Raw genomic sequence first — 20,944 nt, 5'->3', positions numbered from 1 at the left:
CGGCTTACACACATAGATTGTAGACTGTATGTGAAGGCACAAACATGCCATGTGAGGGACTATGTGTTGTGTCTGTGGTATTCACCCCACAGACAGTTGACATGCAATGAGACAGAATACACATTTTGACAGCGCATGGTGGTTGCTTGTGTTCTTGGGTATAGGTATATGCGTGTCAACACAGATGACAGTCTAGAGAGTATAATTGTTTGTGCCAGTAAATGTACACTTCTGTGGGGAACAAATGACTAAACGAGGTCAGCAACATGAGCGTAATGTCAGTGTTTTGAGGACTCATTAAGTTGAAATTAAGTTGTTGTTTTCAAATGAGCAGTAATGCTCCCTTTGCTCCCTTGTTTTCAATGCTGCTCACTCAAAGTTTTGGCTGTTTATCCCTTTGTGTAAACTAAAAACCCCAAAAAGAAAAGTCCATTGGATTTGACATCTAGTTCTTATACTCAGTCAGTGCTCACTTGTAGGTTGATTTGTTTGTTGTTAAGCTCATTCAAAGTTTTATTGTTATTGTACTTCGCACTTCGTACTTTAGCAATATATTTACATTGCTTAAGTGTTTATAAGTTTTTTGCACATTTAATTTTTCAGTATCAGAGCACTCTGAATTCTTGAGCCACTGTGTTTTACTAGCTGTGAACCAGAGTGACAGACAGATACACAGACACACGGACACACACAAAAGCATGCTGAAAGACAGTAACACACACACAGATGCTGATATACATAAGCGCATACACACACACAGGTCGTTGGGAAATGCTTAAGGCTGCGGATAAGGCCCTGCTTGTCAGCAGACCTCCCTGACGATGATGCAGTCGCCACAGGGCGTGTGTGTGTGTGTTTGTGTGTGTGTGTGTGTGTGTGTGGGTGTGTGGGTGAGTGGGAATGTGCATTGGCATTCGATGGCAGATGCCCCATACAAAACATCTGCCAACAGGGCAGATTTACGAGCCGGCAGGCGGGTGTTTGGGAGGATGCTGTACTGTAACCTCAACGCATGTACACACACACACACACACACACACAGGTCTATCCAACACTGTCCCTATTGTTGATCTGTGTGCGGATAATTCCCATCTGGGAGTCAGCAGATCCTGCATACACACACACACACACACACACACACACACACACATATACACACAGGCACGCACGTGCACACACACAAACACACACACACAATGATGTGTTGAAATAATATTAGAATTATTACTTTTGTTATAGCTACTAATGAGGATTCAGCAATCCGTACTTATATTTACTTCATGCTATTCATTATCCTCTTTGCTTCAAAATGACAAACTGGCAAAGCAAACAAGCAACAAAATTATTAACTGAAAGTTACAGGAGGGAGTGAATTGTATGATTTGGTATGAAGCATCACAGAGTGCCTGGGCTGCAAAACTAAAAATTCCCTACACCTCCTGGGTTTTTAAACTGTGTGCTCTGCTAACTTGCAGGACATTACATATTTTGGCCATTTGGGGCCACCAAAGTGCAGATTTTCCTTATTTCATCACCCATTAGCTCAAAATCAGACAGGTGGCTTTAATTAAAGAATCAATAAAGATATGACTGGAGACAGATATATAAATAAAAACAAGCATACATACATTGAAATACACACTAAATGCGAGTGTGAATGTGCAAATACATAGTGCACCCAGCTCAGCATGCAATACGCAAAGTCACTGGAGGCGTTTGTGTGTTGCACAAGACAGCAGACTGACATGTCTGAGTGTGTTTGATCTCTCCATCAGAGCTCAGACGCTTGCCATGTGACCTCTGACCTCCCGGCGCAGTGTGAGGGACGCTCCAAAGGTCAGAGGTCATCTGAGTTTCCTGAACAAAGAGACGGGTTGACACCATGCACATTTAGAGCGAGGGTTTTACTAATCTGCACACACATTCAGTAGTTCTCTGCGTCTCCAGTGTTCTCTCACCAGTGCCGCCAAGCACACCGGCTCTCCTGTATTAATCGTTGGCCCTCGGAAATATTTTTGGGAAGTGTGTTTTGATAAAGTTCCTCCCTTGCTTCCGTCCCGTGTTGTTTTTGCACATCAGTATTATTTTAACAGGCTATCATCCCTCCACACGTTCACAGAGGCAGAACTGTATCCAATTCATCACGAAGAGGTCTGGATGTATTTTAGGCAATGTCTTTCACACCAGCTTGACAAAATTGCCATCGGTATCAAATGAATCAAGGCTACAGCACACGCACACAAGGAACATTATAAGTAGCTGACAGAAGAGTTTTCAAGTCCAACGGGTTATTTTAGTCTGCAGGAGCCTGTCCATGTCACATGGCGCAGCTAATGGTTTCTATTTTCAAGATACAATGCTGCTTCAGTCTTTTGGTCTGATCAGAAGAAAGAGTTGGAAACAGAAGGGAAGAGAAAGAGAGAGTGGAGAATACAACATATGATCAGCACATGGGGGATGTCGTAATTCTGAATTCATTAGCAAAACACACTGAAGGAATCAAACCGGGGGGGGGGGGGAGGGAGGGAGAACAGAGAGCCCAAAAGGAAAGAGAGAGTAAGAAGAGGAGGAAGAGGAACAGAGGGAGGGAGGGAGAGAGGGACGAGAGAAAGGGAAGTCCAAAAAAAGACAGGGAGAGAGAGGGAGGGAGGGAGAGAGAGAGAGAGAGAGAGAGAGAGAGAGAGAGAGAGAGAGAGAGAGAGAGAGAGAGTGGAGTCAAAGAGCAGACACTACATGTGGCTGTGGAGGGAGTGATCTGGTTATGGAGGGGGACAAATTCTCAGGTAAGACAAACTCTCAGCCCAGATGAGCACACGCTTCTCCTCTGAATGGAAAAGAGATTGTAGTTTAAGGCTCTTCAATCAGCTATTTTACAGTGATCGAGTGTCTTTACTGTAAGAGCCTGCCTCTATTTTCCCCTCTATGGTATTTTCCACTCTCTCATTCTGTCCTGTTTGCTGACTGCATGTTTTCTTTGGGGTTTGGAGCTGGAGCTGGGAGCTCTGCAGGGTTTGTGTAGCAGCTTAGCGGACCTGTTTTGGTAGATCTGTCTTTATCTGTTCTGTGCCTGTAATGTTTGCAGGCTTTTCTATCTCTGTTTGTGCCCCCCCCCCCCCCCTCCGCCCTCCCCTCCCCATCTCCTCCCTCCTGTCCCATTGTTTCCCGTGAAATATTTTTGTCTCTACAGGTCGTTGGGCAGTCACCATCTCTTGCCTGTCTTTCCACCTTTTCACATTTGCTGCATGATACAATGAAATATGATGAAAATACAATGAAAGAAAAACTTTCTGAAGAGCTGATTCTGTGGTGAAGTGACACAGAAGCTGCACTTATTTCTTGGACACTTTTCTCTCTCTTTTCCTCCATCTGCATTCTCTCATTCTCCTTTGGTGTGAAAACAGGAAAGAGCTCTGTTTGAACAGTACTACTCTTGTCCCTTGTGGCTCTGATCCCGCTTCGGCCATCAGTCAGTCACTCCTTTGGCTAACAGGACAGAGAAAGCCTGCTTCAGTCTGCTTGCAAAGTAAAGGCCGACTTTGCATATAAAAGTCCTTACTTTTTCCAAACTCTGATGTTGTTTTCCCTGTTGTATTCTGTAAACCACATGCATATTGAATTGATAAAAGTTAGTCTGTGTGTGTGTGTGTGTGTGTGTGTGTGTGTGTGAGTACATTATGCTAAAGTCATCATCAGTGACGCAGCACTGTCTGCTGCTTAATGGTATTTTTATGGGTGTTAGCGTGAGCATTGTAAAAAAAGGAATGAAAAAAGCTGCAGTGGGAATGGTGAAGTGGCTGCAGCAGCATGTGTGTGTGTGTGTGTGTGTGTGTGTATGTGTGTGTGTGCACACCTTTGTGACCTAGCATAGCTTGTAGCACCTATACGGTGTGTGAAATCTGGATGTAGGTGAGATCATTGACAAGTGTGTGTGTGATGGAGGCATTACCCTCCCATTACTCTCTCTCTCTCTCTCTCTCTCTCTTTCTCTCTCTCTCTCTCTCTCTCTCTCTCAGAGTGGCCCCTTGTCTCCAGGTGCTTCCTCCAGGGAGCTGTAACGGCTCCAGCAAGACATGCTTTGTGTATATTTCTGTTGTGTGTGAACGTTCACTGGAGTATTTATGCTTTCTAGTGTGTACAGCTCATAGCAAAGTTAAGTCATTAACCCCTTCAATCACTTGTGGTCTAACGGCTTCTTCTGGCTCCCATGTGTCATTTTATTTAAGTGAGAATTAAAATTGACCCATTTTATCTGGACATGTATCATGAGTACCTCTCATCTACCTCGGCCAAATCAATTCAATTCATTCCTCCTCCCTCATTTTCTTCCCTCACTGGTGTTGATGCTGATTTGCAAAAGCTCCCTTTGTTTCCTGTGTTTTCTTCCCACGTGAATCAACAGTGATGATGCTCTCAACGGAAACTGTTCATCGGCCACAGAGATTGTGAATGGAGCATAAAGGGGCTGACACGTCCCATTCATTCCAGTCACGGTGAGGTCAGCTGATGATGTTTGATGACACTGTGTATGACACAGCGACAGTCTCAGGCTCATGGCTTATTATAGAACAAGCCTTAGTGAGCTTAGCTGACCCTCAGACTAACCTTATAATTAATTCAGTGAAAGATGTCACTCATCTTGGATCTACATAGTTTGATATGTAATATATGCTTCCCCCACCAGGTGGGGGTGCTGAGTTGAGCATTTCAAAAAGCTTAACTCTCTCAGGTGGCTGCTGCTGTAGTCTCACAATCTTCATCTTACGTCAGTGTCTCACTTAGACGAGGCAGGTGTTGTTTTGTAGTTCCTGTGTTGTTGGTTTTTTGTCACCGCTTGCTTGTTTTGAAAAGGTGTTAAGAAAAAAACTGAAGGAAATTGCAGCCACGTTGCTTCCTGGTGGCATTCAATTGGTGTTTTGGGGGAGTTGCCATGGCGATGTTCTGAGCGGTACAATATGCGTCTACAGCAACAAGGATGTTGATCACAATGCAGTCTTGTTGAATTACTAAATGGTGTTATTACCCAACGGAGAGATGGAGCAGAGGGTGGAGGTGGGAGAAAGCGAGAGAGAGAGAGAGAGAGAGCAAGAGGCCTATTGAGATTAATCTCTGATGGAGGACAGCTGCTCCCTCTATTTACCAAGCCATTCCATCCCATGCGTGAGGGAACACACACACATGCAGGCAGCAGCATGTGTGCAGACAGTCGATACACTAACACACACATGCACGGGCAAAGAAATCCACTGAGCAAAAGCAATTGAAGGGGCATGCCAGTGTGTGTGTGTGTGTGTGTGTGTGTGCATGCAGTGCAGTTGAGCCATGTTTCCAACAGGTGCTGTATTTGATTAAAGTTAGGGGAGCCTGGCTGGGTGCTGCTGTTTAACATTTGGTTAAGGGCAGCTGCTGTCACTACAGCTGTGCATATACTTGAGATGAAGCTACTTCACCATGTGGGCTCTGGGGCCGCAGGAGGGGGTTTCATGTGCATGTGTGCGTGTTTCTGCACTATTGTGAAACTGTCTGACCTGCTGGCCAGAGTCTTTACTACATTTACAATTCACCAAATAATGCAGGCTCCTATAAAACTACATGTGCACATTGATCATCTTCAGCTGTGCAAATGTTCAGTTTTCTTATGTTTGCAAACATCTCTTTACATATTGGACTGTCAGCAACCTTCACTACTTGCCATTTATTCCCACATTTAGCTTAAAGCACAGTACTGTACTGTATTAAAAGCCAAGTACTTCTGGTTATGTTTACACTACCAGTGCTGCTGATTCCATTAGTCATGCTAACTCACTGTTTCCTTCTGTCCTTCTTTCTCACACACAGCAGGGAGAAATCTTCTTCCTTCTTAGTTTCCATTAAAGCCATGGGGGTTCGGTGTCACCTCACATCTCTCTCTCCCTCCATCTTTCTTTAGTCTCCCTAACCACGGAGAGAACTGGCACACCTTTTCCCACCTTTTCACCTCCTCTCCATCCATCTCTCCTCTACCCCCCTCTCCCCTCTGAAGTCTCGAGCCAGGTAGAGCTGCTTATTATGGGGGTTGCCATGTAAACAAAGCTGTGGTAACTAGCTAGTCACATCCAAAATATACACACACATACATGTGTACACACACAGTCAATGCAAGCACTCACCAAAATGCACACAGATTTTACCTCTTCCAGATGGCTTATTTGACACAGCTTGACTCATGGGTGAGTTGTCTGCATCAAGGCCAACAAAGCTTTTGTTGTTTTAGGATGAACTCAGCAGGAAGCTGGAGTTTCCTCTGTAGCTGGTGCTGCTAATGTTTAAAACTAACAATGACTGTCAAAACCTGACATGACCTGAAATGAAACACTGATCATTATTCATAATATGAAACTGGCTTCTGCTCCTCATACTTGCATTACCTGTCACACAGCTTTCAGCAGATATGTTACTAAACTGTTTAACTTCTTCACCATAGCATGCATTACGCATATTATGAGGACTTTACATCAATTCAGCTTTTTAAATCACCTAATAGACCTATTTTTATAAATGCGCCACTCACAGAAGTGTTTAGATTTGATAGATTCGTAATGACAGTTATTAACTAAGTTTTATTTCTGCCAAGATATTTCTTCCCTTTTCCATCTGCCACTTATCTGGTGGTGAAAACTGATTAATTAAATCTGCAGGGACAAGTAGATGTTGGCCAGTGAAACAAGTTTGATAGTAAGTCTCAGTCTGGTATTTCAACCATTACGTTATTATTTTTGTTCAACTGCATCTATATAAATAAGGGTATTATTAGCATATAAGAAGACATAGCAGCAGTCATGATTAAACAGTTCAGGTGTATCCTTGCATTACTGTCCAGTGCGGGTTTGGTTACCATTCCAACATTTCTTGGAGCTGCATCTCAGATTTCAAAGTTTGCAGGACCTCTGTCCACTGGCACAGGCCGGGCTGCAGGGAAAGGGGGACAGACTGGCGCCGAGGCGTGTGAATCTGTTGGTGTCTTTGTGCATGTGCGCATGTGCGTGTGCATGTGGAGATCAGCCACTGACATTTGCAACCTGTTGTTGCCTTGGCATTGCCCTAGCAACTGCCACGCCAGCCTGGCATCCGTTTATAGACGTAGTTCCCCTCTCTTCTCCTCCCACTCTGCTCCTCTCGTTTTTCAGCTCTCAGGAGGGCAGGACCCACTTTCGAGTGGCAGTGGTGGTGGTCTGAGTTTCTTTAAGCGGTCGGCGGCTGTTTCTGTCTCTCTTCATCTGTATGCTGCTGCAGTGCAACATAACACCAGCAGCTGCCTATTGAAAGACACTACAATACACTAATGCACAGGAGGCCCCCAACAGATTCACTCTCTGCATTTGATGGACGTTAGTTTTTTTTGTTGTTTTTTTTTACAAAAGTTATACACCATTGTCTATTCTAACTTTAGAAAGAGGTGAAACTCCATCAGACAGCATCTCTATCTCCTCATGATGAATTCATTGCATAATAATGCATATGTTAACAGTTAGGCCCACTGCTTTCCTCCTGTATCTCACCATTCATCATGAGTCATGACAAAGAGGAAGGATTTTATTATTTTAGCAGCAATTCCCCCTTCCTTTAGCCATAAGAAAAATCACTATGACACAGCAATAAAGCCTGCCTAAAATAAGAAATGGATGAAATGGATTTAACATGACTGTTTATAACCTTTCACTGTCACACACACATTGATTACCTACCATATTACCATATCCAAATCAAATGTTCTGATAATAGCAGATTAAAAAGGTTTTCTCACAGAGCTGCATATACTAAGTACTAGTGTATTCCCATTACTATGACTGCTATGATATGAATGGAGTTCTTTACGGATCGGGGGTGAAAAACATTCTTGTCTTTTCCCAGTGTGACAGTTGTTACAGCAGATTGGATTAACGCTGTCTGGGCTTGCTGGGACTTGCAGGGATATGCAGTGGAAGGAAGTGTGCTTTTCTCTCTCTCTCTCTCTCTCTCTCTCTCTCTCTGCTCTCTCTGTATTTCGGGTTGTGGGCCGAGTGCATGCATGTGTCACTCTCCTAAGTGTGTGCATGTTCATATTTTTGCATGCATCTGCTGTAGACATATTTGTTGTTTGTGTGTGTTTGTGTGTTGTTCAGTGTGTGGGTGTGTGTGCCAGGGAGTGGAGGAATCCGACACACATGTGTTGGGCGCTGTGTGGGTTGAGGGGTGTGTCCAGAGCAGGATTCTCCCCATGTCTCCATCTTTATCTGTTTCCAGATCACATTACTGTACACTAGTGACACAGCTACCACTATCACCGTTGCCCATAGCGACAGGTTTTATTTATAGGTGCAACGCTGACCTCTGCTGGAGAAATAGACATAATGTCAGATATTGTGGGGTACATACCTAAAGAAAACACTTCAAGTATGGGTTTACACTGTAGATGTATTTACATCTGGATCAGTAGAAAGGCAATAAATCTCTGAAAGCTTTATGGACACTGCACTATCACTCACCCACATGGGGGACAGAGGAAGAGACCGTTTTCCTACACAGAGTGACAAACAATTAAAGCAAACAGTATATGCACTTTTATCCCAAGTTTCTAGGCTGTCCTGGCTTTTAAAAAATTCCAGGCACAGGTGCAATTTTCATGTCACCCATGAATATTAATTGACCATCAGCTTTTTCAGAATTTTCTCACACATATTGTGGCTTACATACTTTACATGGTTCAACGGCGGGGGAAATGTGGTGTAAGATTAATCTCAGATTGCTGATTTTGGTACAGTAAAGCCTCCCATTTGTTTTTAAATCTGCGTGTCAGTGTGTGTTTGTGGGCTCATCTGTGCACATCTGTGTTAATGAGTGGTAAATATGCCTAAATCAACACAGACAGCAAACTTTGATTCCAATGTAAGCAACAAATTGGCAGTAAGCGTGCCAGACATGCAAGATTTCAGTTCCAAACATTTTAATATAAATCGCACATGGGACAGCTACTATTGAGGAAACTGTAGAATTTTCCAGTGCACTTTACATCCTGGATAATTTATTACATCTTAAATCTAAATCATTTTCTATATCGCTCTGCCGTCTTTCATCTCTCCAACCCCATTTTTCATTTCATGTGTCTCTTCTCATTGTAGCCTCAGGTATCATTGTCTCTCAGGGCTGCCATTGTTTTGGAAGCAGTATATCTTTGCAGTTGAAAAGTGAGTTATGAGCCTTGTGAGAGGGGAGTCTCCTATCACAAGGAAGTCGAGGTGATTTTACACTGAGGCTTAAGACAGCAGTTTTTATGGTCTAGATACTTTTGGAAGCAAGAATTGCTTGTGCATGATAGACTTTACCGGGAAAATCCGGTGGAGAAGTTGTGAATCGTGCTCAACTGTACTCAGTCATCGTCCATTCTTAACTCACATTCATTGGACTGCTACACACAGAAATAGACATCTCCCAGCTACCACATCCTACCACACAGACTCATGCACATCCACACACACACACACACACACTGACCAACGCCCCTGTCCACCCCCCCCCCCCCCCCCCCCACACACACACAGAGGCTCATTCACATGGTCATTAAGTCATTAGGCTACTTATTTATTGATGTCTGCCTCCAGAGTGACTGAGCATGTCAGGCGATCTACTAACCGCCTGTATGAGCCTGTCCTGACCATATTAGTCCATAAAATTATCCTGTCTCCACCCTGGATTTATTTATCTATCTACTGTAACTTTTCACTCCATCTAACTGTCACAAATACGATTAAATAGAGACATTTTATTTTATTTTGTGACTATAAGTGTTGATTTATGTGCTTATAGGATGCTGATGTTGGCATACACAACAGCCAGGCTTTTATAAAAAATCTCAGCAATGACCTATCTGTGCATTTCATCAGATGCCATGAGTATGTTAGTCATGTGATTGGGCCTACAGGAAGTGGGTTTGAATGGCAGCATGTGTATAATTTGACCAGCCCAGTCAAAAATGAGAGCTTTCACAGAAAAGAACCAGTCTTAGAGGACGGCTGTAGAGAGGGGAGGGAGGTAAGGAGGTAAGAGGGGGAGGGAAGACAGGGAGCTAGAGAGAGAGAGAGAGAGAGAGAGAGAGAGAGAGACAGAGAGAGAGGGGAGGGTGGGGGGTTATCATTGCTCGCTCATTGCAAGTTCTGGAAGTTGAGAAGGAGGAGAAGAGAAAAATAAGTTACTCCTTTAAGAAAAAGAGGAGAGATAGGGAGAGTGAAAGAAGAGAGCCGAGGGTTTGGATCAGTGAGCAGCTCCACTCTTGTTTTTTTTTCTCTCTCCCTCCCCTCCTCTCTCTTGCACTGACTCCTAATTTGGGATTTGTTTAAAAGCGGGACTGCGCCCAAGGAGGACTTTTCCTTGCTGGGGAAAGGGAACCCTGCTCCCTCTCTCTCGCATTATATACACACACACACTTGCTCCCCAAAATGTCTGATTCCACTGTCAACGCTCACTTGGAAGGGATCATATCAGACTTTGAAGGTTAGTTTCTTTCTGTCTTGCACTCTGCAGCTTCACTGCTTTTCTTCTTCTTCTTCTTCTTGTCACTCTGCGGAGTGAGGCGCTCTCTAACCCTGCCATGAGGACACTATAGATAGTTTCCACATGTTTGATTGGAACCGCACGGATCTGGAAAAAATGAGTGTGAAGGGTTCGTTGACATCTGTGGTTCGCTGTGGTATTTTGAAAGGGAAATCATGCTAAAAGTGTTGCTTTTCACGGCCCTTTAACTTTTGTTGAGATGGATGAGTGTGCGTTTGTTATAGATGTCATGTTGGTCTCCGAGTCTGAGGTGTCTGGCTGCATATGTCAAAGAGAGAAATTCAGCATTCAGAGAAAAGTGTGCAACTGATTTAGAGCAACCTGCATCATACAAATGCCATATGAGTGTGTGTGTGTGTGTGTGTGTGTGTGTGTGTGTGTGTGTGTGTGTGTGTGTGTGTGCACTCAAGAGGCAGCAACTGACCATACGGCTGTGAGGGGAACACCTGGCACACCTCCCCCCCTCTGGGGGGCTCTTCTTCTTCTCTTCCTTTTCATCTCTCTGCCCCTGGCCCACAGATTCTCCCTCTGTCATCCCTCTCCTCCCACTCTTTCTCCTCCTCCACCTCCTCTTCCTCCGGCTGTGCTTCTCCCATTTTCCTCTCTCAGCAGCTCGTCCATCCTCAGCCCCCTCTCACCTTGACCTGGCTGGCTGTGGATGCGACAAGCTGGGTGGGGGTTGGTCCTGACAGGCTGACACCTCTCCCCCCCCTCAACCTGTCTGTCTATCTGACTATCTGTCTCCTGTCTCTCACAAACACATAGCCATTAGGGACGCATCCGCACTTGTCCGGAGCTGCTCCTCTGTCAACACCAGTTTGCTTGTGGTATGTATGGTGAATCTCTCCGTCTCCCTCTCTCCCTGTTTTAGGTCTTTAAACAGCCGGCTTTACACAGTGCAACAGAGCAGAAAGATAAGTGCTATTCAGAAAAGAGAGTTTAAGTGTGCCTTAACCATGTGAGTTGAAGTCATGCTTTTATCCCTTGCTCTCATGTGTAACACCAACATAATGGGCCACTGTTGTGATTGTCAGTGGTGTGTGTTACCCCTGGTTGGGATTTAGAGTGTGGTAATACCTTTGTGTCAACACCACGCACCATGATGTATGGCCCTGTGTGCCTCAGTGAGTACAGCATGGCACAGATAGCGCAGGCGTGTGAGTCCCATGAGAGCAAACAAGTAGATAAGAATCGTGGTTGGAGAGTAAATAGTTATAAGTACTCACTTTACTGTAACCACTTGTTTAGGCACTTTCTAAAAGCAATTATTCCACTTTCCATGCATTAAACTTATTTAAATATTTTATTACTACTAATTAACTACTAATGAAGAGGCAAGAATACCAAATATTCTACGGCCAAGTGGATACTCCAATTTTACTTTTTTCTTTCATGCTCAAACATTTTGATGATCATGCAGAGGTTTCAAAGTTGTGAAAGTTGAGCTCTATGAAAAATTTAGTTTACTATCATAGAAGACTAAATAAACCAGAAAATATTCACATTGGAGAAGCTGGAATCAGAGAAAAAGAAAAAAGAAAAAGAAAAAATGACTCACAAACAATTTTCTGTCGATCTACTGATCAATTCATCGACTAATTGTTGCAGCTCTATAATAATTTATACAATGTGCTATTGTAATCTGTACTGTACATTTGTACACTAAAGTAGGCTTTTTATGCTCGGCGTGTGTATGCACCATTGTTGGACAGCGAGTGAGGGGTCACTCATGTCACACCCTTTGCTGATGACGTTAGTTAGCCAGAGGCTGAGAGAAACAGAAGACAGGATTTTCTTGCCCGTGAGGCTGATGAACTCAGCTGTGACCTCACCCCCGCACAAAGTGACACAGATCATTGACCAGGATACTGGGCCTTCCGCTCAGCACAATTAACACACACACACACACACACACACAAACACACACATTTTCATACAGCTTCATCTTTTACAGCTCTCTTCCAAACAGGCTCTTGTGTTTCTCTCTATTTGCAAAAAATACAAACGTATATCATTTCTCATATCCCATAAAGCAGACATCTGTTTTATATTGATTCCTGTTTCAATCAATGCACCGACAAGCTGCTACTAGTCTGTTTTCTCTACAGTTGATCTCTTTTCCTCTCTTTTCCTCTGTATCTCTAAGCTGAATGTTAAGGGGATTCAAAGATCCAGTGAGAGGAAATTCCACAGGAGCAGATTTCTGTGGTGGGTGAAAATGTCGGGGTAGGCAGCGGAGGAGTGGATCTGAGCACAGCTGGGCCTCTCTTTAGAGGTCTGCATGGCATAATGAGATAAAGTTAAAAATTGAATCACCCTGTAAGGAAGTGAGCTGTTAATATATTAAATAAAAGTGCTGAATATCATGGATAGAGCATCTTTATGATCCCAGTATAGAGTCGCTATTGGTCTCATAAAATGTTTATTTGTACATGTGTATTCATTTTTTTAAAATGAGGCCACATGAAACATTTTTAGCTCACATAATCCCAGTTTGCGACCCGGTTCTGCTGCACTAATTGCTTTTTTAATCATATGCAGAGCAATTTTAACAATCTCTTCCAAATTAGAGGAACCGCCTCGTTTTGTAGGACAAAACTCCTTAATGGTAATGGTGAGAAGTTTGACGAGGGATCATGGTAGGAACTCGAGCGCCTTTCAGAATAAAAACTGTTATTAAAAACCAACTGCCACTTAGCTGTGGCTTTGGATTTTTTCAGGAACTCTGTTAAATCAGTTAGTGCACTGTACCCCATAATGCACTGAAACTGTGCTATTAAGAAGAATTGGTAAGAGATTTTAGGAGATCAAACAGTTGTTCAGTCTTTGTGAGACCATTTTCATGAATATTTTGTCAAAGAACAGAAGTATGGGCTTAACGTGTTATTGATCTTAATGATTAAGACTCAGTCTTGTGACAAAATGGCACAAGGAGCCTCATTGACAGAGCTTGTGTGTTAGAGGGAGGAAGTGTCTCATCCTCAGGAGTCTCCATCGTTATCAGCATCATCAGGCCACACTATACTCACCAGCGAGGACAGGTTTCCTGCTAACGACGTCAACAGCATTGGTGCTGCTGGGAAGCACCAAGAGTCAGTCTGAGGGAGAATGAACACAGCAGGTCTTTGTTAAGACTTTAAAGTAACTTCTTGCTGTTTTTCTCCCTTTTTGTACACGTGGAGTGAAACTTGCACCGATGCCAACCCCAGGCAAGACCCCAGAGCTATCAACAGGCTCCATGCTATGGCTAAAAACAACTAGCCCGTGATGAAAGATTGTCTTTTGTACATTGAGTAGTAAGCGTTTTTTTTCTGCAAGGAATGGAAAGTGTGTTAGTAATAGACACCTCCAGGAAAGAGAGTCGAGCTTTAAGACTATTTAAGGGCTGAATGGTCTTATGTCAGCCAGTTCAAAGCACATTTTGACATGCAGAGCCTTTTTAGGTTGTCGTGGCAAACTGTGGAGCTGTCTTTCAATGAGAGGATGAGTGTTAATAACTTCAGTTGTCAGTGCTCAACCAGTCAAACTGGCTGCATTTGAACTTTTATTTATCCTCAAGTGCCATTTACCATACTGGTATAGTACAGCTAAATACCTTTGTTGTACAATGGCTGACTGTGACAGTAGTCATAGTTTGGACACTGCACCCTGTAGTTCCTGGAAACCAGTTTAGTTTATTAAGCAGTTACTGTGTATTCTCAGTTTTCCTCAACAACTGAAGACAAAAGGTGGTTTCTTGTTGAGCCGTCTAACTCATCCGCTGTTATGCTCAGAGAGGCATAGAGAATGTCCATGTGGCGCTCATCCTGTACATGCTACACTGGAGAACAGAGTGGCAACATCATGTGATTCTCTGGCAGTTTATCCATGTTTCAATTCACTAAGTGTAACATGGATTCAGCCCATTCGCTGACTGACTGACTGTTAGTTGAAAAACATCATGCTTGGCTGCATGATCTTCCCTATTTGGTGGTTCAGTCCGTTAGCAAGTTCACGGTATATCGTTTCGAACGGAGTCCGAGTTTAATGGGTTCATTCATCTTCAAAGCAGAGTTCTGTTTAAATTCTAGGTCAAATGAAAGGTAAAGACAGGCGGGAGAGAGAGAGAGAGGGAAAACTACTAAGGTTGTCAATAAAAGCAAAGCTGTGCTGACATTTGGTTCACATTGGTGCTCGTTAGTATTATCTTAGCTTGGCTGGAAGTTCTGTGATCACTGCTATCGCCTCAGAGCAGCAGCAGACATCAAATGATTTTGTCCTTGAAACACACTCACACAAACACACGCACACACACGGACAGCTATGAACCTGAAAAAAGCTATGAACACACTGCCATGCAAACACAAATATACACTACTGCACGCAGCCATGAATGCACACGCACATAAGCAGTGACTGTACAAATCTATCTTCATTCATGCATATACGCATGCACATAGATCTCATGATGCAGTGTGGTATGACGTTAACAGAGGCATAGAGTTTGGCTCCAACCAAGGCAAACCAGGCTGTGTTTGATTTACTCTACAGCTGTGTTTAAGCACACACACATACACACAAAGACAGAGAAACACAGCTGACAGGGCCTCTGTCTCCACTGTGTCTGTATGGCCTTCACTGTGTTGGGCCTTCTGTCACCACAGAGCAGGCACACACCACACAGTTAGCACAATTCCAGGCAAACGGGTCATTATATCAGAATCACAGTCAAACGCAGTCTTAAGAGGTCTGTGGCACTTTGAATAGGCTGCAGATGTTCACTGCTCAAGCTCTTGCAATTAAAAGGTGAGCATAATACATCCTCGAATGGTGCAAGTAATGTTCATTAAAGGGTGTTAAGGGGAATAGCTACAGTTAAGTAGCTGCTCCATTTGTGGTTCATTTCCTGCTCTGTTGTGTTCCACAGACGTTCTTTAGATATTTTACGGCTTTACCGCTGTGTCCAATAAATTTACACACAACATCACTGCAACTAGTTCGTCATTCCTGCTCTTATTTCTTGTACTTAAAGAACAGCAGAGCACACTGACAACCCTGTCTTCCAGAAAAATGTCCAGTTTTGGCCAGTTTTTTTTTCCAAATTAAATTACATTATTCCACGTGGGCAACACAAAGAGCTTATTGTCATATATGGATTAAATGGTCTGTAATGGTGGAGATGCATACTGCAAAATGCATATGACAGAGTTTGAATCAGTGTTTTTTTTTTTTTTTTGTCATTGTCTCTCTCTTTCTGTCTCTATGGTGTAATGAGGAACTGCCAAAATTGCCCCATAGAGTAAGCACTTAGGAATTTGTTTTTCTAGTATTCTGTATTCCAGAGAAGTTACTGAAGTGGAAAATATCCCAAAATTATTTGAGGACATATTACACCAGGACCTAACATACAAAAGACAAAAGTGCAATATGGATAGTACATGTCATATACTGTATATTGTATTGAGTATTCATTATGCTGTTAAAGCACTGAATGTATGCTCAAGCAGTGTGTAATACAATAAGGCTGCAGATAAAGAAGGAAGTATTGCGATTGTGTTACCAATAGTGTGCTGATTTGAGTTACTTACATGAGGTTCTGCTTTACTGAGATGAATTGCGTAAATTATCAGTGTTGGTCAACCCTCAGCTGTGCGGGAATTGCTGGCTAGGAGGGACATTTCTTGTGATAAACTGCTGTGCTGTGATTGCTATAACTGCACTGAAGATGAGAAAAAGTTTACAGCAAGTAAAGCTAATGAGGATTGAACCAATACAATCAACATTTCACAAAGGAAAAGTGAGGAAGGTTAATTTCACTGATTCAGGCGCCCAGTTAAACCAGCATTTCACATTGCATTTACTAGATACTGTGAACTAGCTGCTTCTCAGCTGACCCTCTGATATCAAAAAAAGCACAAAAAGCTGCTGAAACATATGAAGGATGTAAAAACAGTGAGTTCCAGGAAGAGGGTCGTGTCCCATGCTGGTGCTTGGCTCGTTAGCCTTTAAGCAGGCCAGACGCCTTCGCAGGCTTGGGTGTTTATCTGGGACAGAGGCTGTGTTGCTCCAGGACTTGTAGTTTCTCCAGTCACCCACACATGTGACATGCTAACTGCGGTTACAGAAAGGCCGTTAATCAAACAACAATAACAGCTGGTGAAATATTGGCACATCCAAGTGATATGGAAGGAAAGGACTGATTAGTGTGGGAATGGTTTCGATGATATTTTTGATGTCATTTTGCAGATAGTTCCTATGAGAGAAATGTGTAGGTGTTTTTTAAAACCTGTTTTTAAATTGGGTCATTTATTTTAACTTTTATTGAATTAGCAACCCTTTTGAAAGCAGCATCATATGAAACATGACATTACTGTGAACTAACCACATAAATAGCCAAATAGAGGGAGTAAAGTAAAATCATAATACACGTGACGTATAAGTCATAAGTTCAGCATCAAAACATCTGGACTGCATGACACATTTTCCCATTTTCATGATTTAGAGTGAGTTGACCTTTTTAGGGAGTTTTTCCTTATTCGAAAAGAGGGACTCTAAGGACAGAGGATGCTGTATTGCTGTAGAGACTGTAAAGCCCCATGAGGCAAATTTGTGATTTGTGATATTGGGCCTTATAAATAAAATTGACTTGACGCCAGCATCTTTTTAGCATTGTAAAACCACGTGGCACATTTTAGATCACCATAATAAGACTTTTCCATTGTTTCTTATACATCCAAAGAAATGATGATTGGTTTGTCCCCCAGTGCAGGAGATACAGTAAAAGCCTACTGAAGGAGTCACGCGATCAATTAGAGCGCACGCGAGGCGTGGTCAGCAGGTCTAGACGCCAACAGGTGTGCGAGATGTCCGAGTAACGTAAGAAGACGTCGGTGTAACTTCTGTCTGTGATGTCTGTATTCAAATGAGTCTTTTTCTCCGAGCTTTGACCAGTTTTTTTTCTGGAATTGGTAGCTGCGCGTGTGTATCTGTCATTATTATTAAAACTTGAAATACTTTTCATCGAGTGGATTAAAAATTACAAACGCCATGTTGTCGAGCTACGTGAAGCGTGTAAAACACGGTAAGATTATTAACTTAATTATTAAGATTGTCAACCTAGTTTGTTTTGGACAATTTATTGGCTACTGCAATGTGTAACTTTTTTATTGCTTGTATATTCTTGTCATTGTGGTATAAATTTGTTAGCAGTTTGCACGCGCCTGTTAGTTTAACTGAGTCATATTCATTTTCTCATACTAGCACTTAGTTGTTATAGCTATCGGTTGTATGATGACTGTTTCTCATACTGTATATTGCTCCTGTTAGTTTGTGTTGTTAAGCAGGTGTTAACATTGCCTTCCCTCTCTTCTCTTAAAATGATTTCATCAACCCTCTGAAGAAGCCTAGAAATTCTTGGCCTGTAGAGACTGCTGCTGGTTTGGGTTGCAGTGTTGTCTTTTTGTTTAATGCAACATGTTTGAACTCTGATCAATGTCAGCACAGAGTGAAAGAGCACAGCTGCTTTCTCCAAAGAACAGTCATGAGAGATATCAGTGCTTTAAGCTCTCTGCTTTAGTTGTTGGATCATGTTTTGTTTTGGGGGTTTTTTGTATACAAATGGTGAGATGGTTTAGTATTGAAGAAAGTAAATATACAGATTCTGGTGCTGCAACTGAAGCAAATACTAGCATCTGTATGGGCTAAGAGAGTCCTCTGTTTCTAATGGCAAATGTTCTGTGTGTTCCAGCGCTGAAACGGTCATTTGAGGTGGAGGAGACAGATTCATCCACACACCCCTCGCCTTTGTCCCGTCGGACCACCAACCCCCTCCGCTCATCCACCTCCTCCACATCCAGCCAGCGAAGTTACGACCTGAGTTCCCGCAACTCTGACTACTCCTCTTCCAGATCCTCCCCCTCTGAGTCCTCCAATCTGCGTTCCCCTAAGACCGGCATGAGGCGCATTGAGTTATCAGGGGGTCGCAACCCTGACACAGCCTCCTCTCGCCGCACAGAAATCTCCATTGAGGTCTCCTCCAAGCAGATTGACAACTCGCCCAGCGCCGGCATTGCACGCTTTGGCCTTAAACGACCTGAGGTCAGCCTGAGTAGTCGGAGTACCCCACTGGACAGCTCCTCCAACTCCATCTCCAGCTCCACAAGCAGGCGGGCAGAGCTCAGCATGACACGGTCCAGTGAGCCCCCCGCCCCTCCCAGGAGGATGGATGCCCAGCTGTCCTCAGCCCCGGTTTCTAGGATCCCTGAGCCGCCTCAGAGAAGAGCGGAACCCCCATCCCCCATCCTCAGCTCAGTTGAGGGGCCCTCCAGGAGGCCAGAGATGCCTGTCTTCAGACAGCCGGACAGTTTGGTGCCAGGCACTACAGTGGAGAACAACAACCACCCACCTCCTGCACCTAGTGCCCCCCTGCCTTCGCTGGCAGACACCGGGGTGGAAAGGATGCAGTCGCCTGTCACAGTGCCGCCCACAGTCCAACCAACAGACAGTGAGTACCTGCTCCATAAAACATGTTTTCAAAGTAACTTGTATGAATAAATAGTTGCCCAGGGTAAAATAAACTGCTGAAGGAGGCCTTTTAGCCTGTTTACCCATACAGTCTGTTTGTGTTTCCTATTTAAATGCCACATGTCTGTCCTCGTTTTTAATGATTTGACTGTAACTGTTTTCAGCGTGGCCTGTCTTTATAATTCCAGTAACTTGCAACAGTTTGGCAGCAATGACACTGTGATGAAAGTTTCTGGTCACTGGTTTACAATGTTGCTGCTCAGGTCCCCTTTTCTGTTTGTCACTGTTTCATTTAACCCGATCTTGCAAGTTGCAACAAACTCTTGTTGAGGCACTTGGAGAAGTAGGCGTATGAATGCTCAAACACACACACGCCAAATGCACTTTCTTCTTACTTTCAAATATATTTGTCCTCTTACTAAAACCACACAGTATTGTCACATCCGCTCACTGAACTCTGTCAAATGGACCTTGAATTTTCTTTTTAAACAGAGCTCCGTAATTCAGTGTGACTTTTTATTGCTTTGATTTTGTGCTTATTCAAGATTTCTGCTCTTTATAGTCTACCTGTATTAATAATAAAAGGCAGCTGTGAAGTAACAATACCATCTAGAAGCATAAGTATAAGTCCTTGCAATCGTGTTAGTCTAGACTCTCTGTGAATGTAGGTCAGGGAGGGTGATGATGAGAATCGCAGGGCTGGTCCCAGGACAGCAGTTTAAAAAGAACTCATACAGTCAAGCAGCTGAATTTCCCAACTCACTTGAATTGTGCTTGAATCAGGATAAAATGAAAAAGGATGAAGTCATTGTGAATTCAGATTAAGTGAGATAGGTACTTGCACTTTACTGTTTTTTTATTTGTGTTGAATATGCAGTAGATGCATTTCATTTACTTATTTAAAAAGGGGAGGTTTGTTTTAAGGACATTTAATTAAATATTATTAGTGTCACAGCAAGTTTAGTAGCTTCTAAAGTTTTCTAACATACTGTAAGTTATACCTCTCTTCTATACATATGATTTTAAATAACATGATGTAAACTAATACAATATGAATCCTAGACAATAGAGGGGTAGTTTTTACTTTTCAGCTACTGCTGACTAACCTCCCAAACATGAGGTGTGAAAATGATGCCAAGCTCAAACTGAGCATCAAATGTTTTTGTAGTAACTTGCACCATAAGTATTTGGTTTTACTGAGGCGAAACATCAAGAAATGCCCCATAACTGTGGTAAGATACTGCTTACTGGTGAGTCATTGTTTTGTTGGACTAAACTCTCATGCAGACCAGGTCAAGAGTGGAAGAACAAGATACACATGCCACAATAAAGCTTTAGAAGATGTGGGAATTTAATTTATTTGCTTTACTTTGTCTCCTCAAATTTAGGAGGGTGTAATGATGGCAGGGTTGGTTGGTTGGTCCGTCCACAGTGTTGGTCCAGAGTCAAGATGTCCTTAGATTACCTCTAAACTACATGCCTTGAAATTTGGTATGAATTTTCCTATTTTCAAAAGGGTGATCCCTAATAATTTTGGTCACCCTCCTGATCTTTGTTATGACATCACTGGTTGACAGGTTAAAATTTGAAGCAACACTTTGGTACACAACAAGCTCTCTCAGATAATAGCTGGATTTCTATGAAATATGCTGTGGATGGATCTCATGGCCTTTCTTTCTTTCAGCGCCACCCTCTGGACAAGCTTTGCGCTTTCAGACAAATTCCTGCTATGATTCCATGAATACCTAAATTGTCAGAATGCTTATCACGTCTATTTCTTTGTTACTGTGGAGTGTAATGAATTGCAGGGTCATTACCAGAGCTTTTAGTCTTTTAGAGTGTGGATAACGCTACAGTCTCAGTGTTAGGCTTTATCTTT

The 20,944-nt window shown here is 42.9% G+C and overlaps 1 protein-coding gene across 4 annotated transcripts in view; it reads left to right on the top strand.

The window, feature by feature from the left end:
- LOC122966621 (septin-9-like) overlaps positions 1-20,944 on the top strand; it is a 67,892-nt gene that overhangs the window by 11,386 nt on the left and 35,562 nt on the right. Inside the window, exons 1-2 of one of the 4 annotated variants that reach the window (XM_044330869.1) lie at positions 2,688-2,783; positions 18,290-19,045. In XM_044330869.1, coding sequence (XP_044186804.1) covers positions 2,762-2,783; positions 18,290-19,045 — 778 coding nt within the window. In that variant the 5' untranslated portion in view covers positions 2,688-2,761. Of the gene's footprint in view, positions 1-2,687; positions 2,784-10,292; positions 10,504-17,392; positions 17,624-18,289; positions 19,046-20,944 lie in introns of those variants that run through there. The other 3 variants (XM_044330867.1, XM_044330868.1, XM_044330866.1) reach the window with 3 other exon arrangements.

This window comes from Thunnus albacares, chromosome 17 (genome assembly GCF_914725855.1).
Source record: "Thunnus albacares chromosome 17, fThuAlb1.1, whole genome shotgun sequence".
Taxonomy (NCBI): Eukaryota; Metazoa; Chordata; class Actinopteri; order Scombriformes; family Scombridae; genus Thunnus; species Thunnus albacares.
The sequence above is the reverse complement of the archived record's forward strand: the minus strand, read 5'-3'. Positions and strand labels throughout refer to the sequence as shown.